Source organism: Rousettus aegyptiacus, unplaced genomic scaffold, assembly GCF_014176215.1.
Source record: "Rousettus aegyptiacus isolate mRouAeg1 unplaced genomic scaffold, mRouAeg1.p scaffold_m13_p_5, whole genome shotgun sequence".
Taxonomy (NCBI): domain Eukaryota; kingdom Metazoa; phylum Chordata; class Mammalia; order Chiroptera; family Pteropodidae; genus Rousettus; species Rousettus aegyptiacus.
In genome coordinates, this window is record NW_023416308.1 from 117,375,559 (window position 1) to 117,401,249 (window position 25,691).

The 25,691-nt window shown below is 47.5% G+C and overlaps 2 protein-coding genes across 7 annotated transcripts in view; one reads left to right on the forward strand and one right to left on the reverse strand.

Annotated features, from left to right (window-relative positions):
- Positions 1–19,278, reverse strand: part of SPTBN2 (spectrin beta, non-erythrocytic 2) — a 46,160-nt gene extending 26,882 nt beyond the window's left edge. Inside the window, exons 1-2 of one of the 3 annotated variants that reach the window (XM_036221150.1) lie at positions 18,649–19,278; positions 3,025–3,203 (exon numbers count right to left, since the gene is read on the reverse strand). In XM_036221150.1, coding sequence (XP_036077043.1) covers positions 3,025–3,181 — 157 coding nt within the window. In that variant the 5' untranslated portion in view covers positions 3,182–3,203; positions 18,649–19,278. Of the gene's footprint in view, positions 1–616; positions 2,412–3,024; positions 3,204–9,341; positions 12,003–18,648 lie in introns of those variants that run through there. The other 2 variants (XM_036221149.1, XM_036221148.1) reach the window with 2 other exon arrangements.
- Positions 19,279–19,821: 543 nt separating this feature from the next.
- The window catches only part of CUNH11orf80 (chromosome unknown C11orf80 homolog), a 60,078-nt gene continuing 54,208 nt past the window's right edge, over positions 19,822–25,691 (forward strand). For 3 of the 4 annotated variants that reach the window (XM_016132691.2, XM_036220155.1, XM_036220154.1), the window contains exon 1: positions 21,457–21,945. In XM_016132691.2, the coding sequence (XP_015988177.2) occupies positions 21,756–21,945 (190 nt within the window). In that variant the 5' untranslated portion in view covers positions 21,457–21,755. Of the gene's footprint in view, positions 19,926–21,456; positions 21,946–25,691 lie in introns of those variants that run through there. The other variant, XM_036220156.1, reaches the window with a different exon arrangement.

Sequence of the window (25,691 nt, forward strand, 5' to 3'; positions counted from 1 at the left end):
ACCCCCCCCCCCCCGCCCCGCCCCAACACGCAAAACACAGTGACTCCCAGGAACGGAGATGCTGGTGCCAGGTGAACACACGCCTGCTCAGGCATATACCTGGGCCTGTCTGCACCTACTCCCTTTGACACACTCCTGGCTTCCCACACGCACTACGTTTAGACACCCACTCGGAAACCCAGGGCGGCACAAACAAGCCCCGGGCCCCTCCCCTGCTCTCCTTCCTCAACTGTCCTGGCAGTTTCGTGGTCTCCAAAGCCATCGAAAGTGCGGTCTCGGTGGGACTGCACTGGCGGGCTCTCCGTTTGCTGACGAGACGCTGCTTTTCTCGGCCTCGCCCGCCGCGTTCACTGCGGCACATGCTCCGCAGTCCCCAGCGGGGCGTCTGCGGTCACACCCACCCACACACGCTTTCACACAGTCACTTCCAGTGGGCCCGAGCCTTTCCCGGTGCTGTCGGCATCCGCGTATTTTCTGGCCACTTGTAATTATTCCCCTGGCACACTGTCTCCCAAACGCCTGAGTCACAGCAAATGTTCCACTCTGTGTTCTTGGCTTGGGCTCCTCTCCCACGCCCCCAGGTCGCCTCTCTGCGCCCCTCTGCCCACGAGCTCACCTTGAAGCTGCTTGAAGCGTCCTTCCAGCACGCTGGCGTACTGAGCGGGGTTGATGTAGGCAGCCGGTGAGAGCAGGAGGCCCCCGGGGTTCTGAGACCCTTCCACAGCCTCATAGTAAAACTCGCCAGCCCCGTTCAGGCTGTGCCCGTGCACCCTGCTCACTCCGTTCCCATTCATGGTGCTTGCTGCCTCCTACACGGCCTGGGGCCCAGAGTCCATGCTCTGCCCACGCTGTTCTGGAGGCAGGCTCTGCTTCCCCTAGAGCCTGGGATGCCCAGAGGCTGGGGTCCCGGGTCGGGGGTGGTTCAAAGATGATAGAAGTTTCGAGGAGTGGGAAAAAGGAGTTACCGGATGCCTGTGCTCCTCAGCTCTGGGACAAGTAACAGGGCACACCTAGCTGTGGTGAGAGGAGACAGAGGCAGCTCCAGACAAACAGGTTGGACAGTGCCGGGGGAGGGGTGGGAGGCGGAGCCGGCCGGCTGAGGCAGGGCCAGGCCCTGCCAGACGGGGGAGGGACCTGTAAGCACCTTAGAGACCTGCCCATTAGGCCCTGAGTTGCCTAAGAGTACAGAGAAGCCAAGAGAGGGTTCCCCAAAGCTAAGTCCTGCTTCCCAAAGGTCTGCAGGTGTGACAAAGTTGGCCCTTCTCTGGGTGACTCTGGGAGGGGTCCTCCTTCTGGACATGGACTTTGATCCCCAGCTCAGAGAGCAGAGAAAGAGAAATTGCTCATATCCCCTTATCTGTGAAATGGGTGTTTGTCACCATCACCTCCCCTTCCCTGCCACCAGAGCCACCAGGCCCTCCCCAGCCAGGCCATCCCAGGCCCCCGGCACACCCACTGCTGAGCGCATCTGCCAGATTCCCTTCCTGCCTCCCTTGGGGCTTCAGCTCCTGTCGCTGACAGCCTACTCTTGCCGCTCTGCCATCTTCATTCACTCAGCATTTATTTGGCACCTACTGGCGTGAGACCCAGCACAAGGCAAAGCCCATACAGCGACGCCTCCTCCAGAAGCCCAGCTCATGGATGGAGGTAAATAGCTACTGACAGCATGGGATGGGTGCACAGACATCGCAACAGTCCTGGGTGTCACGAGTCGTGTGCACACAGACATCGGGACAGTTCTAGAGGCTACAATGCACTTAAAGTCAGCATACCAGGGGAACGTCTCCCTCCCAAACATTCTCTGTAGCTCACATCCTTTGCCTTCTCTCGTCTACAGAAATACTGATATGAGTATTTCACAAGCCAGAAGGACAGAGAAGCCCAGGGGAAAATGATAAGGGATCCCCAGAAGCTACGGCCACCACACCAGGGTCCTCGGATTGGTGCTGCGCTGGCTGGAAAGAATTACCTGGAGAACTTAAGAAAACCTGATTTCTGGACCATATACCAAAAGATTCTAATTCAATGTGTCTAAGAAGGGGCTTGGGAACCTGTATTTGTAAAACCGGCCCTGGATGATCTGGTAAAAGGGGTGGCCAATTTGGGAACCAGCCCCTTCGGCGTCTCCCTTCTTTCAGGAGGCCACCCCACCCAGGCTGAAAGTACCACCTCTCAGGGGGAAGTGGCTGGGACCTTTTCCACTGTGCTGGTCTGGGAGGCCAGCAGGTCAGTGCAAAGGACGAAGGTGGCATGGAGGGTGGCCAGATCGGGTGGGTGGCCTTGGGGTGTGTGGGTGACTCAGCCCCACGCCAGCCGCTGGTGGTGTCAGGTGGCAGCGCACTCTTGTTGCCATGACAACCCCACCCCGAAAGGCAGGGAGGCCCGTCAAACGGGTTTGTTTGTGCGCTGCGAAGCTGAAGGGGAGAGCCCAGGCCATAGGGGAGGGCAAGGGCTGGGCAGAGAGCAAGCCCGGGAGAACGGGCGGCTGCGGAAACCGGTGGAGGGCGGAGGGCACCTGCTTCAGGGAACAGGTAGACAAAATAATGGGAGGAACAGGCGGCAGGTGGAAGGAGCAGGAGGGGAGGGAGAGGAGAGGATAAAGGACCGGGAGGGAGAACAGGTGTTAGAGATGACAGTGGAAATCAAGGAAGACTAGGGGATGAAAGATAAAGGAGAGGTGGAGGGAAACAGGATAGAAAGACTAAGAGCGCCAAAGAATGAAGGGCCTGACTCAGAGGCAGGGCCCGGAAGTCAGCTGAGTGCAGAGGGGAGCACAGCCACGTCCCAGGGTCAGCACGGCTTCTCTGTGCTTTGGGGAAGGAAGCTGGGGACCCTTCTAGGTCTCATGAATTCTGTCCCTTGAGGCTGGAGTTGGAGACCACGGGCTTGAGAGGGTGATCTGGATTTCCCACTCTAGTATAGCAGCTTAGAAAGCTGGTCTTCTGATGACCTCCAAGGACTCCTGGTGACAAGGTTCCGTCCCCAGCATCCTCAGCATCTCCCCTGCCCCAACTCTGAACTCACCTGCCAGGGCCTTAATTCGAGACCTCTCAAAGAGGCGGGCCGAGCTGCTGTCATTGTCCCAGTCTGTGTCAGGCAGGTCCCAGCGGTTGTTGATGTCACTGTACTGACCCTGGATCTCCAAGCTGTCGAAGTCTGTGGGCGACAGGGTGCTGCTCATGGTGGTGGGTGGCCTCCTGCTCCTGCAAGGGGGAACGTGGCTGGTGAGGGGCATCTCAGGGCCACGGAGCCCATCACTCACTGCATTCTTCTCACCTCCTGCCCTCGATCTGCTCCGCTCCCGACGGCCAAAGAGTGGTTGTTTTCTCAGTCAATAGAAATCAGCTGCCAGTGGGAGAGGGGAAGCCATGATGGGGAAGCAGAGGGACCGGATGCACATGGACTGAGGCAGGAAGGCGGGGATGCCTTAGAGCGACACAGCAGGGGGCGAGAGCTCCAGAGCCTCGAGCCAGAGAGGGACCAGGGCCGAAAGCAGCGACAGCCTTCAGTGTGGTTTAGGACATCAAGTGTAAACCAGGGTAAAGCAGAACGCAGGCATGGGACCCCTTGGGCAATAAAGAGTATAAACCAGAGTTCTTTTATTCCCAGGTTCCGCAAACTGTTCTGAGCCCCTTCTCTACACAAATGGCCTCCTACACCCTGTGGGCGATTTGAGATGAAAAGACTGAGCTAAGATACATCTGTGATATACCAGGAAGACTGAAGCGCTCGCTGCTAGGTAAGTAGGGATACGGTGCCCAGGAGCTCAAAGGAGGACATAGTACGGTTCTCTCCCCTTTTGTTTCCTTTCATTTGTGACAGGGAACACTTAATAGGTGCTCAATAAATGTCAGCCGTGATACGTGTCCTCATCATTTACATGCATCACCTCATCACGACCTGTGGGGCAAGAATCCATCATCGTCCCCATTCACAGATGAGGAAGCTGCACTGTGAAAGTTAAGTCATGGTTCAAGGCCACGCAGCTGGAAGGATCAGAGCAGGCTGCTGAAGTGAGGTTCTTCCTGACTTGGGGGACAAGTTCTTAATCACAACATGTACACTTCCTTGAACTTCCTGGAGCCCTTCCAAGCTCCCCAAGAGAGATCAGCTCCCACCGCTCCCTCCTAGGGCCCAGGTTGGGGAATGAGGCACATGTATGCTTGCCAGTGCTACTTACTTATGACTCTACATTATGCAAACAAGCTCTGTCCTCAAAATTAACACATGAGCTTCAGCTTAGCTGCTAAGGATTCAAAACAACAACTTCTACTGTCCAAAGTTCTCATGTAATTCACCATTTAGCAGCCATCCAGGGAAGCGGAAGGGGCTGGATCTATAACTTTATCTGAACCTCAGTTCTGCATTTCTCATTTTCCTAGTACCTCTCGAATACAAGGGTATATTTTGATCCTTAGCACTACTTCCAAGGGCTGGGACTACGCTCTTGGAAACCTCTAGTTCTGGAAAGAAAGTATGGAGACCCTCTTGTGTGGTTTTGGGGGATGAAGAAGGGACAGGTGGGAAGATGTGGGTGGGTAGGGGCACACGAAGGCAGAATGTGGCTTCTGTCATTAACTGGTTCCATGAAGCTGAACCTGACCCACGTGAAGGCCAGGATTGTCTGCCCCTCCCCTTTCTCCAAAAGAGAAAACATGTGAGGACTTCGTGAGGACTTCCCGGGAGGTGTGAGGGAGCTAAGGTCCAGGGTTCCTAGAGTTGGGCTTTCGTTCCTGCAATAGGAAGGAGAGTGTAACTTCCACTAGGCCTAGGACTCCTTCCTCATTTAACATCCATCATTCCCCCAGTTCCCACAGATTCTTTGGATTTGCTCTGTCAATATTTATATAAAAATAAACTCTGGGTCAGAGTTGAGTCACCCTGAGCAAAGAGTGCAATGGGCAGGGTGTGACCTGAGCTAGAGTCACCTAGTACTCTCAGCCGCTGGACAGGGAAGCAGCCCGAGCCCCAGGACCATTTCAAGTCCATTCTTCTTGGCCCTTCGCCAGCTGCCCTGCTCACACTTAGCTCTGGGATGGACATTTCTAGCACTCATACTCTTCCTGCATAGACCTCCCCACAAAAATGCTTACATACATGATCCCTTTTCCTTCTTTCAGAAGGCACAAACCTACTAAAGCCAGACCCCAGGAGCGTGGCCAGTATGCTGTTTAAAAGTAACCAATTTGCGATTCCTCTGGGTGGGCCTGTGCTTTCCATTTCTCTACAGGTCCCGCCATTCCCTTTTGTCTCCTTGCCAGCCACATCATGATTTTTGGTACCTGCCTGGCCCCTGCAGGCATGTGAGGTTGTCATACTCTGCTTTACATCTTTGTACTCCACAAAGAACAGAAACTTAAGAAAGCAGACTGTTTGACCCTGTCTCCAAACTATGTGTGTCTCTTGGGGCCCCCGTAAGCTAAACATGGACCGCTTTGGCTTCCCTTTGGTGATCCATCTTGGTTCTCCCAAGGGATCCTCTGGGGGCCCAGGCATGGGATCCAGACCTCCCAGTGAAGGCTGGCTGTTAGCCCCTCTCGGTGGAATCCTACCATCTTGGGGAGAAAGTATGGAGTTGGAAGCTACCCTTCTGCCAAATAAAATTCCAGCCACTTAACTGCTCCTTTGGCCAAATCAAAATTTGACACTCATGTTCTGTGTCCTAAGTTTCCAGAGATGCTGTCATATAGAAAAGGAACCAAGATGACACTGGTGTCCTTCGATCACAGATCTCCATCTGGCCACCGTGTTGGGACTCCAGGAGTTTATTCCCAGAGACTTGCATATGAACAGTGCTCTCTGGTGGTTCTGAGGCCCTGTCTCTGTGCCTCTGAGTTTTCGTTTTCAAGCATTTGGGCTCTACAGCCTCCCTGCTTGTTGGAGAATATGCTGTGTTCTCTGTCAGTGTTGCCTGCTGCCATCTCCGGATTCCTACAGTTTTCCATTCCAGCGTCTTCTACATAGATCCTGCTCTGTTTTTTTCACTCTGAGTGTATTATTCCTGGCCTATGATCTGGGTCTCCGTGCTCGCATTTCCTTAGTCTGCCTGCCCCCTAGCCCATGACCCCCTGTCTCAATCTTTTCCTCTTCTCTGGATTCCTGAACTCTAATGAGAGGGCGGTGAGGCAGCTAATCCAGATTACAGTTTCACCCACACCTTATTCTTAGCCACTGACCTCCAGGCCAGACCCAAGTAGCTTACATTGTTCATGCTAGAATAAAGCCGGCTACCACCAGCTGCAAGCTGGGGGTCCTGCTAGATTTGAAGCCCAAACCCTACAGGATGCAGACTCTGCTCAGCAGCTTGCCCATCGACCCTCAGGGGCAGCTGCCTCCCTCCCCCTTTCTCCTTCTTCACTGTTGTGCAAAGCTGAAAATCCTATCCCGGGGGCTAGAGCCTGTCTTGTTCCCTAATTCCTTCTCTCGCCACATCCTGCTCCTGATTAATTCCTTACCTCCCTCAGAGAGAGTCGATCATTCCCTCCTCTGTGATCATTCCCTCCTCTGCTCCTGCAGCACTTCAGCAGGCAGCTATTATTGCACTTATCACATTGTATTACAGTTAGTTGTTTATGTGTCTCTCTGCCAGCTCCACTTTTAACCCACTGAGGACAAGGGCTGTGTTTCCAAGCCCAGTACAACAGTTATTCAAAAAAGATTAAATAAATGGACTACACACACACACACACACACACACATATACACACATTTTTTGCCATCGAACTGATGTCTTTCTTAGAGCTAGAGGAAAGCTTCGGGATAGAATGAATATAGAATCTGAAGTCCCTCTGCTTCTCAGCTGGGGGCTCTCAGTGTTGGGCTCCATAGGTCAGGCCCAGGGATTCTAGAACTTGCAGGAATCACAATTACCTGGGTGGGAGTGGGGGGTGCTATGAAAATACGGATCACTGGCCTGCCCCCAGAGTTTCCTGTTCAGTAGGTCTGGGGTGGGCTTGGTGATCTGCATTTCTAATCTGGGAACAGCTACTGGTCTGGGATCACACTTTAAGGGCCACAGTTGTCCAAAGATGAGGCGCGGTTAGAACTAGTTAGAAGAGCTATGAGGACTGAGGAGACAAAGTTTCAGGGGTGAGTGTGACCTGAGGTTAGCTTCTGGGTGCCTCACCCATGCTCAACTCAAATATATAACTTCTCCTCAGAAACCCCAAGACCCGCAAAGTGCCAGAAGCCTCAGGCAATGAGAGAAAAATGAAGTGGGTTCTAGAGCTAATGAGACAAATAGAGCCAATGTCCCAACACAGGGCAATTTCAGGTGTGCGGAAAGAAGACGATACGACTAAGATGTTATGGTGGGACAGAGCTGAACAAATAACAGCAGGTTGAATAATAGGTTAGAAGAAATGGGGACTCTGGCAAAGTATGAGTGGACCGGCAAAGAGAAAAAAGGAAAAAGAAATCACAAACTCAATGCTCTCAGGGCAATCTGAGACTGGCAGGAGAAACGCAACCCCAACCCATTTCTCTCCAGGCTGTTTTCCCGCTGGACAGAAATTCTCCTCCAAGAAACTTAGGAACTGGGCTGAAGAGGACTGCGTTTTTGTTTGGTCTCCTGTAGAATCCTCCACTGAGGGCCGAATTATTCAAACTAATTTTCACTCCCTTGCTGCTTCCCTCTCCAAGGCCCGTAACCCATGGGTTAAATCTGTATCTCTAAGAACAAATCTAAGATTCGTATTAGCTTTTTCCTCCCTAATCCTTTGCTCTTCTGAATATGCCCAGAGGGTGCCCAGTACCTTCAGCTAAGATACATGTTTGGAACTCACTCTGCCACACTTCCTCTTCGGGGAAAACTGGTTCGCGGCACCCCTGCCCATGCCTGAGCGGATCAGCCCGCCAGCGCTGGCACTGTGGCTGCTCCGGGAGGGGAGGGCTGCTGAGAATCAACCCACAGAGACGACATGTAGCAGGTTAGGACAGGGGCAAGCCTGCCGCGCGCACGAGCACGCAGTGCTACAGGGTTAAGGGGGGAAGTCCTTCCGAGCCAGAGTGGATGGGAAAGGCCGACAGAGGTGCTGGAGTTGGAAGACCCCAAAGATGAGGCCTTGCCGGGTAGTCCTGTACCGGGCGCTCTCCAAGTCCCCTCTCTGGAAGTGTCCACCACAGAGACATCTTACACCGCAGCCTCCCCATCACCGGAAGGGCTTCATTCTCTCTCTCTGCCAGCGTTCTGGTCACCACAGCCAAGCGGCAGCCTTTCGCACACGCCGAGAAGATGTATAAAGAAGACCGTGGAGCCAGCCACCAAAGAGGCACGGAGAAGCCCACCCAGCCCCAGAGGGAGCCCGCGGCAAGCCCCGGCGAGAAGCCGGGCGCTCGCAGACGCCAGGCAGAGGCCGCCGCGCTTGGCCGCAGCACCTGGCCGGGCGCCGGCCGGTCGGCGGCGGAGCCTCAGCGACGACGCAGCCGCTGGCGCTGCTGGAAACGCTCGGAGCCCAGCCGACCTGATCCTTTAGCGCGTTTGTTGGCCCCCACTCTTCCAGACTCTTCTCTCACTCCGGAAAGGCCCGCGTCCCCCTAGCCTCGACCCCCACCGCCCGCACACCGGTGCGTGGGGAGCCGGCACATGCCTCTCCATCCCGTAGCCGGGACCCGGCGGGAGCGAGGGCGAGGCGCCAGCCACATCCTCTCTCCCCCGCTCCCCCGGCCGGCCCGCACCCCGACCCCGTCCCAGGCGCCCGCACGCGGCGACACAAAGCGCACCGCCCCTCCGGCCGGGACAAAGCGGCCCGGGCGCCGGCACCTACCTCCGGGCGGAGCGCCGGCCCCGCAGGCGGGAGCGCGGCGGGCGGGGGCGCACCGGTCGTCGCCGCGCCTGCAGCCCGGCCACGAGGGGCGGTTGCGGGCGGCGACGGGTGGCCGGGCGTCGGCGGGGCGCACGGCTGGCGGAGGGCAGACGCTGTCACGGGGTGTGGGGGACGCGCGGGGCTGGCGGTGGCGGCGGGGCGCGTGGCGGCGCGCGGGCGCGAGCGGCGGGACTGCGGCGCCGCGGAAGGAGGACAATAGCCTCCCCGAGCCGCAGGCCGCCGGCTCCCGCGGGAGCCCCGGGACCATCTGGAACCGGCTACCTCGCGGGACTCCGGGCAGAGCCCGAGTCACCCCCTCCCTGCCCGGCGCCATGGTAACCGCGGCCCCTTTCAGTTCCCCGCACAGCTCCCCGGCCCGGGGTCGCTGACCTTCCCCAGGGCGAACGCGGCAGCGGCTCGGCGACCAGCTCCCAACCCCCTCCCTACCTTCCCTGCAGGTGGCCCCCATAACCCCGCCTTCAGGTCCTCGCCGGCCCTGGTCAACCCCGGGCCATCTGCGTAACCCCCATAGCTTACCCGGCTTGATCTCCGCAGTTCGCACACCCCACCTTTGTCCCTACTTCGATCTTCGTCCAAAATCCGTATCCCCAGGACACGCAATCTTTCCTTTAACGGCACTCTCCGCCCAGAAGGCTCCCCCAGTATTCGGCCGATGTTTTCCTTTTCAAATTTTCCTCTTTGGGTACCTCCAGTTCATCTTCTTTTAAGCATTTCTTTCATCAACCCCTTCTCTCTCCTGCCCTCCTTCAGGCAGGTAGGCCGGCTCTCTTGCCCCAAGCATCTCCATGGTAAATGGAGTGGAGATTCGCCTCCTCGCAGATCAGAGTCTCGGAACAGTCATCGCTGCAGCTCCTCTCAGCTCCTCTCATTTATCAACCAGAATTCCGGCCTACTCACTGTCTTAAGAGGGGGTGGGGGTGGGGATGGACATTTCTAGGCCTGGCCCAGCTGGCTTTCTCCTTGGTTTGTAGTGTCTGAGTGGTCTAAGGTTATTAACTAAAGTGAACTACTACCTGCTTAGGAGAGAAAAGAATTATGCCCCAATAACAACAAAGTTACAAAGTGCCAGGTTGGTGTTAAAAGCACATTATCTCATGTGACCCCCCCACACCCACTGCAGCTCAAAGAAGTAGGTGCTGTTCTTCCAGACCAAGAATCTAAGCTCAGAGATGAACTAGTAATAACAGATTAGGCTTTCTACAGTGTAGTCTGAGCTTGACCTTTAGGTTACACTGCCTCTGAAGATGTGGTCCTGTTTCTACCAGGGAAATGCCTGAAATGGCCAAATAAGGGCAATGTGAAGAATGGGCTTTGCCTAAATTATTGAGTTTAAGGTGTTATTTATGAGTAATGGAATTTTAGGATTTTGTTCCTTTCTGAAAAGGGATGCATACTGAAACAAATACATAACTGAAGTACTTTCCCGATTTTGGCAAGGCGAAATAATTTGTTAAACACCTTGAAAACATTTTCAAAAAAGTCCTGCTACCAATCCTAACTAGTTGCGTCATCTCACCTACCTGGACTTGGTTTGCCTAGAATGGGTTGGGAGGAGAGCCAGGGAGTTGCACTGAAAGATGACCCTGAAGTTCTCTTCTGGTTCTGATAGTCTGATTCTACCGCCAGATCAGAACTTGGCCTTCTAAGGAGCACCTCACTATTAGCTGTAATCAGGCTATTTATTACTTATTTTAACAGTCACTCCCTCAGGCCACAGAACCAAACACGTGAGGGCATAAACTGTAACTGTTCCCAGAGGTAGGAGTAGGCTTTCTCAGGGGCAACAGGGAACTGAGGTGCGCTTTCGGTTATCAGAGAGACTTGGTCAGGATGTCAAAGCAGATGGGATGAGAATCAGCTGATTTGCCCAAGGAGCCAGGAACCCCAACCTTTGCTGCTATACTGGTTATGAAAACTGGGGGTTCCTACAATAGCCTATTAGATTGTGATCCAATTAGAAGACAAGGATATTAGATCTTCTGATTAGCATAATAATAATATCTTTTGTATAGTGATTTCCCATTTTCAGCATTCCATAATCCTTTAAAAAACCTCATAAACATTGTCATTCTCATTTTATTGATGAGCAAACTGATGTTCAGCCACCTAAGTGAATGCCCAGATTTATGGAGTTAGTTCACAGTAGAGACACCAGGTTTTCTGATTCCTAATTTATTCTTTCCCTCTTGTTAGAGAGGGAGTTTAGCAGAGTGGTTAAAAGATTCCATTTCGGAGTCCAACTCCCTGGTTTAAAGCCTAGTTTTGCCACCTACTAGCTGTTGACCTTGGGCAGGTTACTTAACCTCCCTGGGATTCAGTTTCTTTACCTGCGAAATAGTGGTATACTGTGGGGATCAGATGAGTTATTGCAGGTAATGTTCTAAACAGTTCTGGCACATAGTAAGCACTCAACCAGTGTCAGCCATTACTATTTTACCATATTATCATTTTCCCATACTCTTTCCCAATTCTGGAAGCATGATCCATAAAGAGAACACTGAGATCGCTCGTCAGCTGTTACCGAGTTGCTTTGGAAACTTGTTATTTTGCTCTGTAGTGCGTCAGTACATTCAAGGAAGAAGAAAACGTCTGCTTCCTTTTTACATAAGTTGCAAAAATGAAAGAAATGATGTCCACCGAGTATACTGAGTCAGAGAATCCAGATTTGCTGCTTACGTTACCGAGACTGATGGAAAGGTCTTGAGAAGAACTCTTGCTACCAAACCTAAAGACAAAGCTGATTTTCAGCTCTTGTTCCTTTATCATGGAAGAGATGTCCCTCCTGTTTGACACTGATTCTTCTGGCTCCTGCCCTAAGTCCCATTGCCTCCCACAGCCTCATGGTTCTCACTCCTTCCCATCAGCATTTAAACATGCTCAAGACCTGCCAGCTTAAAAAATAGGTGAGACCCTGATCCTCCTCCACATCTTGCCCTTACTCTTTATGATCACTGTTTTCTTGAGTCATTTGAACTCATTGGCTCCACTTCCTCACCTCCCACTCAATCATTCTTTCAAAAACTATCTGGCTTATGTGCCAGGCACTGTGCTGGGATCTGGGGATCTACTGATGAGTCAAATGGACACTGCCTCTGTCCTATTGAAACTTATAGTCTGGTGGGGTTGACAGACATAAAATATTAATCACAAAGTATATATGATCAGATATATAATCACAAAGTATAAGGAGTATTATGAATGAAAAGTTCAGGAGGCTATGTGAAGATATAAGAGTCATAACCTGGTTAGAGAGCCTGGATCATTTGAATCAGATCTGAAATACGACAGCGTTAACCAAGCAGAGAATGGGAAATAATAAAAGCCATTACCAACATTAATCGGGAATTATTTTTCTGGCACTTTACATATATCATTTCATTTAATTCTGGTAACAACTCTGGGAGGTAACCCCATAACCAGGCCTGATGCTGCCGGATGCGTGGTGCGTGTGAGAAACAGAGAAGGGCAGTGGGAGGGAAGAGAGAGCAAGAGGGACTGTATGGCGAATTCTGGCTGGGGAGATAGGGATTTTTTTTTTTTTTCCTGCAGAAGCTTCCCTTTAAATATCAAGAGACAGAACCTGATAAACCCAGAGTTTATTTATGTCATCAACTGTTATATTGGGAAGAACATGTAAGTTTCCCTTCCACACAGAAAATACAATCTTTTTTGAGCTTGCAGCAGAATTGAAGAGGATGGAGAAAGGAGAACAAGAGAGTTTAGATGAAACTGTGGGGCTTTGTTTGCTGTCCCCACCACCAAACAATAGCGGACAGAAGGGGCTTGTGCTTCATTTCATTTGTGGAACTCTTGACAAGACACAGCCTTCCAAAGCACCCTGTGCTAACAGGCAATCGCCACACAGTACAAATGGCATTGCCACCTGTGTAGGTACAGCAGGTCTGAGATAATTTCCACATCCTTACCACCTCCAGCCTTTTCACCCCTTAAACCTGAGTCTTCATGGCTCCTTGATGTTTGGAGAAAATCTGAAATTTTCCTTGGTGACCCACCCAAAGGAGTGTGAGAGTGAGCCAAAACCCAAAAGTCGGGGTGTCTGTGGGGACTGCTGTGGAGTAGGGGGTGAGAACCCACAGAAGGAGCTGAGGGGGTACCTGGCCAAGCTAGGGAATAGATGGAGGTTTGGCAGTACCAGTAATTGCTGAGGTGGGAGCCATGAAGCTCCCCATGAAGCAATCGCTGTGCTTTGTCTATATCGAGACCACAGGTTCCACCTGCCGGGGAATGCTCACACAGATGCAATGGACCAAGTGAAGGAAGCTACACTTTATCAGTGAGGTGAGAGAGACAGAAGATGGCACTTGACCTTGATGCCCCTTCCCTGATGTCAGAATGATACATCAACCCCAAACTAGGACATCATGAAAGAATGGGACAGGGCAGAAAGCAGAGACTCCTAAGAGACTGTGTATAACAAACACTTGAAATGACTGAGTTGTCTTGAGTAGGTCAAGTTTATTATATTTCTGCCATTAGTATAAATGGGGGCTGAAGAGCTAGGTTGAGAAATAAAGAAAATTACATATTTCCTCACCTGAGTCTATGATTGAGACTATAAACAAGCGTGCTATACAAGTAAAGGTCAGAAAGGTGGGGTTGCAAGGGGAGTACCAGCACCTCACAAGGATGGACCTTACTTCCTGTGACTACTATGGACCAGCAAGGCCAGTGTAACGCCATCTTGGGACGTGATTTGCAAAGAACGATCATGTATTTGAAAGCAAAAGTCTGCGGATGAGCCAAGGTAAAGTCCAATGGGGCATTCTGATGGTGGACTGGAGGGAGGTGGGGCCTGGAAGATGGAAGAGAGTCCCGCCTGGAACTCCCTTACACAGTGTAGAAAAGTCTGAGGCTCTAGAGATATGTTCTGAGCTGAGAAATGTTGTGAGTACAAGCTGTGGTTTACAAAACTAGAGAAAATGAAACTGCTTTGAGGACATAGAAGTATTACATCCATTAATCTTTGTCCAGCTTGGATTCAACACAGCATTTATTTATGAACCATCCCTCCCAAACTATTTTTAAGTTACAAACCTAAACACCATTAAAAACTGGGCCTAAAAACCCATTTGAATGGTTCCAACCCATCTAGGAGAAAGCTGGAATAGATGGAGGTTTTGATTCTCCATACTTTTGATTTTAACCTGTCAATAATTAATGACTTATTTTTTCTAAGAAGATACTTATGCCACAAATGCCTGGGAATATATAGACCCTTTGAAAAGTGTCTGATCATACCCATATACCTGAAATAAACTTAAGCAGCACCTGTTTACTACTAATAGCTGAAGAGAAATCTTTGGGTTCCTTGATCAAATTACACCGGAAAATGCGAGTTGTGCTGAAAAATCTATGATCCCAAAACCCAAAAAGAGTAAATTTTGTGTACACCTTTGAAGTTATGGAACTTTTAGGTCAGTTTTCTGTATGTAGCCTAATCTACCTGAGCTTTGATACTATTATTGTCCAATTATTACTGGCATCTGGAACTTCTTGGTAGTCAGAACACAAGACTCTGGAGTCTTATGGCCTTGTTGGAATGCTGGCCCATCATATTCTAATCGCATGACCTTGAACGAGTTATTTCTCTGGGCCTCTTTTCTCATCTGTAAATAGGGGATAATTTTAAAGAAGTTGTGGTGAGAAATTAAATAATGCATGTCAGGTGCATGATGCCTAGTGCCTGTTTAGGGCTCAATAAATGTTAGCTATTGCTAATATCATTATTTTACTTGTTTTGTATGTAGGCAAATCTTGCCTTAAGAAAAACGTACAGGCATACTTAAAGAGAATTGAAGGTTCGGTTCCGAACCACTGCAATAAAGCGAGTATCACAATAAAGAGAGCCGTGATCTTTTTGCTGTTGGAGGATCTTGCCTTCAGTTTGTAAAAAAATGGAACATCCCTGAAGCGCAATAAGGTGAAGTGCAATAAAATGAGGTATGCCTGTAATGACCCATAGAAATCTAGAGTCGCATAAATGGTCAATGGGGAAGCTTTTGTATTACAAAAGGATTCTTCAGTTTATGAAAGAACTGAAAACAGGGTTTCTTTTTAAACAGTTGGCTTTCCAGTATGTCTAAAATGATTTGATTCACACAAAACTAGTTTTATACACTGTTTTAGGGACACAGTGTACAAAGCACAGGACATCTGCAATACATCACTCAGGCCAGGTCTGAACCACAGTGACAAGTTAACAATAAAAATCCTAGGTATTCCCTACTCCCCTTTATAAAGGGATTAGATGAATTTTCTGTGGTTTCAAAGGGGAGATCTGGGATCAGTGGGTTGAAGATACAGTGGGGCATATATCAATTCAACGTAATGAAAAACTCTCCACCAAACCACTGCTGTCCAAAACTGGAATGGGTTGACTCTGAGGTGGCAAATTTCCCAACACTAGATATTTAAATAAAAGCTAGATATCAACTTGTCAGGACTGTTGGAATAACTATTGCATAAAATAGGGAGGTGAATTAGGGCAGTATTTCCCAATCTAAACGCACTACATATATTATGCAAACTAGATAATTCCCTATCTTGGATACCAGGAAGACACACGAGTAGGTAGAAAGAAGCTATTCAAGAACACAGGTGAGGACAAAGGAAATGAATTGGAAAACGTACGGCTCCTCTGGTTAGGAAATACTAGATTAAATGACTTCTAAGATTTCTTATAATTTAAAGATTCTAAAACTCTCAAATTATTTCACAGATGTTATTTTAACTATATTCCTGAGAGAATTTTCCTATTTTAGTTGTGGAAAACTAGAACATAACACCTAAAGTAACTGGTAAAATGTGAAAAGAATTCAGGCACCCTGACCCTTTTAGACTTTCTATCCCACAGTCTCTTTTCAGCTAGTGAGAATGTAAGATGGGGAAACAGAAGAATAAAGTGGCCTAAAGCTAGAACAGATGAAGATCAGGTCAACTTCAGAGATTAATAAAAAATCAGTTCAACTGAGGTTCCATATTACTAGCTTTAAAGACTTTGTATTCCAGCATTCCTGGTAAAGCACTTCAGAGCACTGTAATCATACAAAGACTGAACCACAACTAAACACATACAGCCAGTATTTTCTTTAATGGGGCTCCTAAAAGAAAAACCTTTGTCCTAGTTAGCCTACTTCTCTTCCAAATAAAGTTGATTGTCTGGCCTTTGGATCAATAGGTTTACTTGGCTATACATGACCAGATTACACTGCTGTTTCCATTTCCAAGGCTTCTAGGCCACAAAGAACACTACCCTTCCCGTGGACGTCAGCTGGCAGGACAAATCCAGCCTTGACGAGAGAGGAGGTAAAAGGCCAATTATGGAGGGCAGAACTACTTTAAGATAAAGATTTTATTGTTTATCTAGGAAGAGGAGAATTGAACACTAACAAGAAAGGAATAAAATCTCCTGGGCTGGCCCTAAAACTTGCTACTGGTAGATGAGAAATCAGAGACTCTGTGCAAAGGATAATAGTCAGGAAAAACAGGAAGCTACCTAGTATCACCGCCAGTCACTTTAAGAAGAAAATAGGGAATGAGGGTGAAGAAGAGAACACTCTAGTTACACAAATGTTGATAGTGTCTTGGTTGTAGGGGGATCTTTCCTTTGTCCATAAGCCTTAGAATGAGGAAGAACGAATGCTGGCCAGAACTGGCACACAATTCAGCACCACTATGGCCTCTAGTGCCTCCCCCTAACCTAACATTCCTCTGCAAGAACATCCCTGTCTGACCCCTGATAGGAAAGCAGAGGGAGGTGAGCAGTGCAGCTGCCCCAGATTCTGTGCTCCAGGTGGAGAAGGCCTCAAGAAGGTGAAGGGATGAGCTAATCTGAGCTCCATGGCCCCATTTCCAAGGATGTGATTAGTGGAGAGGCACCTGGGACCTGCTCCATTTCAGGAAACCCGGTTATGGGAGCTGGTGGGGGACAGACTTTGCTTAGGACCTGAGAGAAGCAGTTAACCCTTTCCTATTGTCTGTATGGGAAACAGCTTCTTCTAATAGTTTCCCAAGGGGAAAGGAACTCCTGAAATGGACTTAGTTTTGCAACAGCCTGATAAGGGGGACTTCAGGGATATTTTCTACCTAAGTTCCTAGGGTCAGTCTCTTCAGGGCCTTTGAATGCTCTAAGGGAGCCTGAGGATAAGGTAGGACCTAAGAAGTATCTAGGAATAATATATGTGGAGAGGGCACATTCAAAAGGGAAAGCAAGCTCAATAGTTCCTAAAATGCCACTGTCTACCTGACAGCATTCTGGTTCCACTCAAACCCTTGGGTTTGGGTCAGAATAAACCTGGAGCTCTTCTGGCCAGACATGGGATTTCTTCTCAGAATAAACAAGACATCCAAAGTGGACATGAAACACTAATCCAAATCCTGAGATGAGTGGAGGAATGCAAGCAGAATCAACATGCCATTAAATCTAAGGACTAGGGAGAACTGGCCCCCTGCAGACAGACACTGCTAGGACCTGAACATCAGGGCTGAAAATATCGGGGCAGCATCCAAAGGCTCCTTGGTTGACCTGATTGACTAAGGTGACCTTAACCCTGGGCAGATTGCTTAACTTCTTTGGGGCTCAAATTCCTTCATCTAGTAAAGATCACTGCTAACCTCTATAGCTCCTTCTGGTTCTAACATTTTCTTGCTCTGAAGTTGATATCTAAGTAAAAAGAGTTTTAATAATGTGGAATCACTACAATAGTATGTTAGCATACTCCAAACAGGTTGGGGGGCAAAAACTGATGGGTGAGAGAAGGGCTGGATGCTGTGGCTCACTCAAGCCTTAGTTTGTAGAAGCTGAGGAAATCTGAGTTCATTGGCTCCATAGCTTTTGCACAGAGGGGATGGCTTCTCGTGGGAATATTCATGTTCTCATACCACAGAACTCTGACACGAGCAGTTAGGCAGGTCATAGCCAGGTGGGAGATGCACTAGATAGCTATGGGTGAGTGGAAAGAGATTATTGTTTCAGATTCTGGCTCTGCCATTTACAAACTCATTGTCATACAACCTCTCTTTGGAACCTCATCTTCATCATTTACAGAATGATAACACCTTTCATACAAGGTTGGATTCCTTAACATAAATAAGACCACTTAGCACAGAGCAGAAGCCCACCAAATGTCAAGTCTGCATCAAACCTTGCCTGACTACAGGGATATATGCTGTGGAAGTTGTGATGGCAGGCCCTCTATATCAAAGGCTCACTTCCTTGCTTTTGCCTGCTTCTGGTACAGTGTGGGTGAAGATTCTCTGTCCCTGGTTACATCAGTTAGGCCTCCCCTGCCTCTAGGATGGTGATAGGTGTTCCATTGCATGTTCATCCCCAAGGCTTGCTCCAAGGCCAAGAGCTGAAAACCAGCATGACCAACTTATCCGAAGAACTTCTAAGCGAGCAACTGTTCTTTCACCCTTCATTCACAATGCCATTCTCAAGGTGGGGCATTTTCTGCTGAGCCAACACTCTCCATGGGAAATATTTTAAAGAGCCATCCTCTTTAAAATCACCTTGGTTTCTCACCCATCAAATAGTGCAGAAAACAATTGTCTCGCAAGATACTTGTGGGAGTTAAAAATTTATATAAAGAGCCATTAGTGTCTGACAACAAGCAGTCATTCAAAAAATGTTAGCTCCTTTCCCCTTGCAACTTCCCTTCCTAATGGGGACACCTGAGAGGGAAGAGTGACAGGAAGAGAAAGGCTCCAATGATTCCTCAAATGCTTTCTCTTTTATGCAGGCTGACATGGTATTAAGATGAATATTCCCAAAATAAAAACCACCTTTCTCCAATAGGTTTACCTGTGATCAACTGAGATGGGGAGGGTGGTCGACAGCGCTGAACGCAGACTTGAAAAGGCTGTATGATTCAGGTCTCGGTAGACATGTTCTTCATAGTATCACCAAGGCTGTGCACTGAATAGGCACTCTGCAAACTCTCCTACCTGTTCAGTCCAATTCTGGCTTCTCGGAGCTGGGGTGGAAGAATTTTCCCTGAAGGAAAGCAGCCAACACCCGGCCCCACCCTTCTCCTTGGGCAACTCTCTGCCAGGCAGAAATCTCTCTCACCAGTTTTCTCGTGGCTGCCTGAGGAAACAGCTGCCAGATGATCCGTTTGGGCTCGACCCCCCTCGCCACGCCCCTCCCTGAACTCGCCGGGAGCCCTGCAGCTGGAGTCTGGAGAACTACCTTCCAGCCAGCTGGGAACACTCTTGGAAAACCCGAGCTTGTCCTGTCAGCTGGATCCTAGGACAGCCGGCTCCTACCCTTGGCATATTTAGTGGAGTCAAAGGGGGGAAGGTGCCTTTTATCTGGGGGGGGGGGGGCGTTGTCTCCTTCCAGGTCCTGCCTATGCACCTTGAAATTAGGCTGGTAATATGCTGGGGACAGGTTGCCAGAGAAAATGTAGGCCGCCCAATTTTGAATTTCAGATGAATTATTTTTTTAAGTAGACATATGTCCCAAATATTACATGGGAATAAACATATGCTTTTTTTAAAAAAAAAACTATATTTCAAATTCAGCTGTCTGCCCTGCATTTTCAACTGCTAAATCTAGGAACCGGAGGTTGGCCTGGGGGACTAGGGGAAGTCTTCGCGGGAGGTGAGGCTGCTTGGGGGTCAATAACCGGTTTGGGGGTCCCGCAGCAGCTGCTTCTTCCGGCTGAGGGCGGCCGCAGCGTTTTGAAAAGGGCTGAGAGCTGCGCCTCGGCGGGACCGTGGGAAAACCTCTTTCAGGAGGAAGGAGGAGTCGCCTCATCCCTGCTCACCTCAGGCCTCACTCACCGCCCGCTGGCTCTCCCCAGCCCCGCGGCCCGCCCAACCGCCCACCCTCTCGCCGCGGCTGCACCAGGAGGCTCCCCAGGCGCCTCAGGCAGGTCCGGGGACTCCCGGCCGGGGGGCGGGGCGGCGCCGAGTGCGCAGGCGCGGCGGGCCTGGGGGCGGGGCGCACGCGCGCACGGGCGGGAAGCGAGGCGTCGCGCGGCCGGGCGCACACGCGGGTCGAAGCCGCGGCTGGCGTCGGGGAACGGGCTCCGCTGCCCGCGTGGAATGGAGGGGACGGCCGTGGCGGTTTGTGAGGTGTTGTAGGGAAGGGAGAGAATAGCAGAGAAGGATAGTTTATGGGGAGACGGGCTTCGTGAAGAGTTGTGAAGTTTAGGCTGAGGAGCCTGGGGCTGCCTGAGGGGGCGAAGGAATGTTCGGGAATGATGTGATTCCGTACAAGGCAGCCTGCCCCACGCGGGGTTCTAAGGGGCAGATGAGACCCGGGGCTGGGAGCGCTTGGGCAGTAAAGCCGGGTTGGGGGGGGGCAGGCGAGGCGGTGGTACAAGAGAGGAATAGTTACTGAGCTGGGAGAATGGCCGAACGCTGTGGCCCACACGGGTGCAGATGGCGCCAGCCCCACTCCACGGCCGAGAAAACCGAGGCTCCGGAAGCGGCACTGTTTGCCAAACATCAGCAGACACTCAGCTCAGATCCGGGGTGCCAGCCTAGGGCGCCCCACCCCGTGCTGGGAGGGCGGTAGAAAGAAGGGGTGGGCAACATGGGAGACAATCTGAGCGAAACGGGAGTGAGGGAAAGTTGTTTCAGGCCAACCAAGATGTGGGACGGCTTCCTGGGCCCTGGCCCACGGCTGAGTGATGAAAGGCCTCACCCAGCTCTGACCACAGCAGGGACCGGAGATCGTTTCTGCTCTGGAGGGTGGGACTGAGCACCTGGCACCGACTCGCTACGTTTGTTCATCCTTTACAGCACTTTCAGAGCCATTACCTGGTTGAATTCTTAAATCCTGGCCTTGTTAGGGATACTAGACAGATAAAATAGAACCATAAGCCACACGAGGTTGACCTGATGACACTTTAGAGTTCTCCCAGTCGTCCTGCCTTCTTTGTTCTCAAAGAAAATTGAAAGATTAGGTTTGACAGATGACAGAACCCAGGGTAGAATCAGCTTCTGACTCACACTGTCATTATTGGTAAAGAAACTGCGGGAAAATCTTAACAGTGGGAGCACAGTAAGTTAGAGGATGTGTGAAAGACAGTATTAGACTGTAGAAATGCCTGGAAACTAAAGTTACAAACTCTGGTACGAATTAGGATCTTAGTTCTCAAATTCTCTTATTGAGACCTCCTTGCCTTTAAAAAAAAAGGGTAATAATTTTCCAGTGGTAGCTTAGTGCGGAAATGAGAGTACTCTCCTAATAATGGGAATTGAATACAGTACATTTTATTTTAAATTTGTCTCATCAGATTGAATGTTTTATCCAGACATCTTGGAGACCTGTTCAACTTAAAATATTGTACAGTCTTTACTGAAGATGAATTTATTAGATATAATGGCTATTATTTTTTAAGCATTTACTATATGTTAGGCACTGTGTTAAGCATTTTGCACATATTTTGATTATGTTTAGCACCAGCCATATGTGGTATATTTGTTCTCACATTTATAAATGAGGACACTAACGTACAGAGAAGTACCTTGCCCAGGGTCATGTAAAATTTGGCGTCAAGGATTAAAAGACAGGCGTCTGCCTCCAGAGCCAGTGCTCTTAGCTAGTATTCTGACCCTCAGAAATGTAGATTTAATGAAAGGTAAAGATGATTCATAACTTAATATTGGCTTTTATTTGGGAAGAAAAAAAGACATGGAAAAAAAAACTCCCACTTAATTTTTTCAAATTACTATTTCCAGATGAACTTGTCCTTGGAATAAAACAATTTAGTGTTTCCATTTCCTGTTTTGTTGGGCATTGTGTTGAATTTCACTGTCTCTTATGTCACTTCCCTAGCAATTTCTTCTGTTTAGATGCAAGGCTTTGTTCTGAACAAATGTAAATCTGACATTTTGCAAGCAAGAATATTATTTTTTAGAAATTAGAATTATTAATTATCATGCAAACTTATTACCATGATTTCTAAAGAAGATTGTGTTTTCTTTGAATTGTGCCCTTTTCAGATTTTGAAATATTTAATAATTCACTGGAGGTGTGAAACAGCAGGAGTTTCAATTGGAGCATTGCTAGATGGACAGCTAGTGATTTCCATAGAAGCATTAAATTCTAAGCACCAGGCAAATACTCTTCATTGTGTAACAACTAGTAAGTGGAGGAAGAAAAAATATTCATTTTCTATCTGTTTTGTTACGATTTATGTTAGAGTTTATTTAAAATATTCAGTCATAATCTTCTATCATGTTATCACTTCAAGGTTATTCCATAGTTTAAAAACCTAAATGATTATGTAATAAGTATCTGGTGATAGATTTACAAATGTGTCATACAGGAAAGGTGAGTTGAATGACTTATCACAGGATTATTTATTTTAGTGCTTAAGGTAAAATTGCTCAGAAACAATCTCACTCTTGTTCTCGGTTTTAACCTCCTCTTACATCAAAATTATATTACATTGAATTTTATCTCCTTTTTCTTTCATGTCCAGCCTTTGGTAGTCGGAAAAGAGCCAGAAAGTAAAGGAAAAGGAAAATAAATAAAATGATAACTTGTGCGTGTTTACAGTTATATTGAAAATATATCTCTTTTCCATTTGGCTCTTATTCTTTTGTCATTTTTGCCTATACTCTTCAGTGAAAACTGATGCATTGAGTGGCCCTGAAATGAATTTTCTTGAACTCGTAAAGTGATAACTTTTTTATTTGTCTGGGTTTTTGGAGTGTATGTGTAGGTTTATTGAATACTTTTGAATGAAATTGTCCTATTAGCCTTAGAGGAGTCACCCTGAGTCCCAGTTGAGACTGGATAGTACTTTAGGCTCTAGAAGACATTTTTTCAACTGAACTGGAATGACCTGTCTTCTCTGTGTACCTAGCAGTAAACATCCTCAAGAGAGGTATGGTAGGTTGGTTTGCTTCTACTCTGCAAGAACTCCATTCTGACTGGACAGAATTTTCATCATTCGTGAGAGAGATGGTTAGCTACATGACTAGGGCAGTGTTGGTCTGTATATGGTTGTTTTAGCTTGTGCATTGATTCTAATCCAATAAACTGTTACTAAGGTAGCAGAGTTGATTTCAGTCAAAGCAGAAGACTTGAGCCACAACAGCCTTTGGCAAGAAACCCAATTCCAATGGCATTTTGAGCCTAATAGATTTCTTCAGCCCATCTAGTTATAGGGGGGCATTTCTCTTTACTGTATCTGACCTTTAATTATTAATGATTAATAATTAATGATACATGCTTGTTATAAAACAATACATTATAAAAAAAACGTATTATGGGAAGTGAGACTTTCTGGTAATCTCACCGCTTATGATAATTATTACAATATCTCCTAGATTTTTCTATGCCAGTGGTCAATAGTCTCTCACCAGGTAGATAGAAAGCCAGATTGCCAGGTGAGATTGAGGGATATAAGGGGTGTTGGGTAGCTCAACATTCAGTATATATGTTCACTCAGTGCATTTCTTTTTTGTACAACTTTGGTTCTCAGCCTAGAGACCCATGTTCTACCTTTTCAAAGAATAACCTCTCCCCCACCCCCCAAGGTTAGGGAGGGCCAGTCCCTAGAATGCTAAGTGGAGGAGGGAATATAAAGATCTGACTACTTCTTAAATTCATTTTTTCAGTCGACTCTCTTATTTTAGTTCTACCCCACCCCTACTTCCAGAGATTCCTGATAATACCATTCCTGCATCTTTAACAATTTTGTTGTAGAATTTGGGTTTTTTCCTGGCCTTCTTTTCTGGCTTATAATTCAATTTCTTTGGTCTTCTAAATCCTTTCCTCCTAGTCCTGCTTTTCAGTTCCTAGAATTTCATTACAATCTTTGTGTCTTATTCTCTATCCTTTTGGATTTATTCCTGTTTTAAAGTATCCCTTTTCTATTGTTTTATTAAGATTTCAGGAGGGAATAAAAAGAGATGTATATATTCAATCTGCCATCTTTACCTGAAAGCGTGAACTGGTGTCTTTAGTCCAAACTCTTTGATGTTGAAGACCTGTGTATAAGTTACCCAGGGCTGCTGTAATAAAGTACCATACCGTGTTTATCTGTGTCTTGTCTTCACATGGTCTTCTTATGAGGACATCAGTGGGATTTAGGGCCACCCTAATCCAATATGACCTCATCCCAACATGATATCATTCGTGAAGACCTGTTTCCAAATAAGGCCATATTCACAAGTAGTGGGGCTTAGTTCTTCAAATCTTTTTTAGAGGTACAAATTTCAATTCAGAACAAACTAACAAATTTTATTACTGGAATTATCCATCCATGAGAAGCTGAAAGATGACTGGATGTTTTTTTCTATCAGTGATTGTTGAGGGCTTTCACAAGTATTTGTTGCAGTTTTTCTCAAAATGTGCGCTATAGGATGTTTATATGAGTTATGAGAAAGGAATTATGTAGTCATCTAAATTTAGGGAATGTTTGTTAAAATCAGTGAGTTTCATTACGTTAGATCTCAGAACCTTTAATATGCCAGTGTGAACTGTGAATCTTTAAAAATGGGCTGTATATAGCATTTCCCAAACATTTGACCATAATTTTTAATTTTTTTTAAGATCATCTATTCTGTAGACAGAATATTGGGGAATGTTGTTGCTTTAAAAATGTGTTCTATAGATTTGTCTCCACTATCCGTCATCTTTGCAGCTGAAGGATAGCACTTTATTACTTGAATACAGAAACCTTAGAAGTATAGCTGAAAAATGGAGGCTGGATGGGGTTTGGAGCAGGTGGGGTGATTGCTGTCCTTGAGCACATTCACCAGAAGTGACCCATTTTTAACAATTGTTAACATGGTACTTGTCGAAACTAAGAAAGGGTGTTGGGGAAATAGTGTGATGTATGGAAGACATTCAGATTTTGTTTTCTCGTTTATGTTCTAGCTCCTCACATCAGTAGTGTAGGCCTGCCACCACCTGCTGTCCCCATCCCGATGACCCGCTCTCCTTTAAGTTAGAACCAGTATATGCCTATGAGGAACGCTAAGAATGAAAAGATGATTCTCTTTTATTAAATGTTCTCTGCTATTTATGCTTAGGCCTTTTGAAGTATGTATCATTTATTCAGAATCATTCAAAATCTGGAAATCTAGGGTACTGCCATCTAATAGAACTTTTTGTGTAGATAGAAATGTTCTGTATCTGTGCTATTCAGTACAGTAGTCATTAGCCACACTTGGCTATTGAGTACTTAAAATGTGGCTCATGTGACTGAGGAACTGAAATTTTCATTTAATTTAATTTAGCTAATATTAAATAGCCATAGCTAGTGGCTACTGTATTGGAAAATGCACATTTGGAGAATGGCGTTGCCTCTCACTATTTCAGTGATTCTCAATCTTTTTTCCCTGCTTGAAGAATACACATTGCTTGATGGATTGATACATTTCCATTGGTTCCTGTGGAAGTGATACTTAGATTCTTAACTATTGGGGGTCACATCCTTTAGGGGAAAGGGATATTCAGTTTGGAAAAAGGCTTCCAGGTGGTTCTGAACTTTTTTCCCTTAGGTATCTGCTCCTCCTTTACCCTCTTCCCCTGAGGAATTATTGCACTAAATGTTCTTATGTTTAGATTTAGAACTCTAGGTACAGAGAATTCTTACCTGATAGTCTATTATTTTCTACTAAATAGCAAATTGGTTAAAAGAAGGGCCAAATTTTTAAATTTTATAAAATTTATGGGTTATTGGCATGATATACTCTGGTTACTAGCTACATTTTGAAGTCTTCCTATAATCCTTTTCTATCAGGAATAGTAATATCCAAAGAGGTAGTTCTGGTGTTGAATATAGGTCAAAAGACCTGGTCTATTTGATCTCATCTCCAAGAAGTTATTCTGCCCCCCAACCAGTCGTTCGTTGTGGCCTCATAACATTTTTT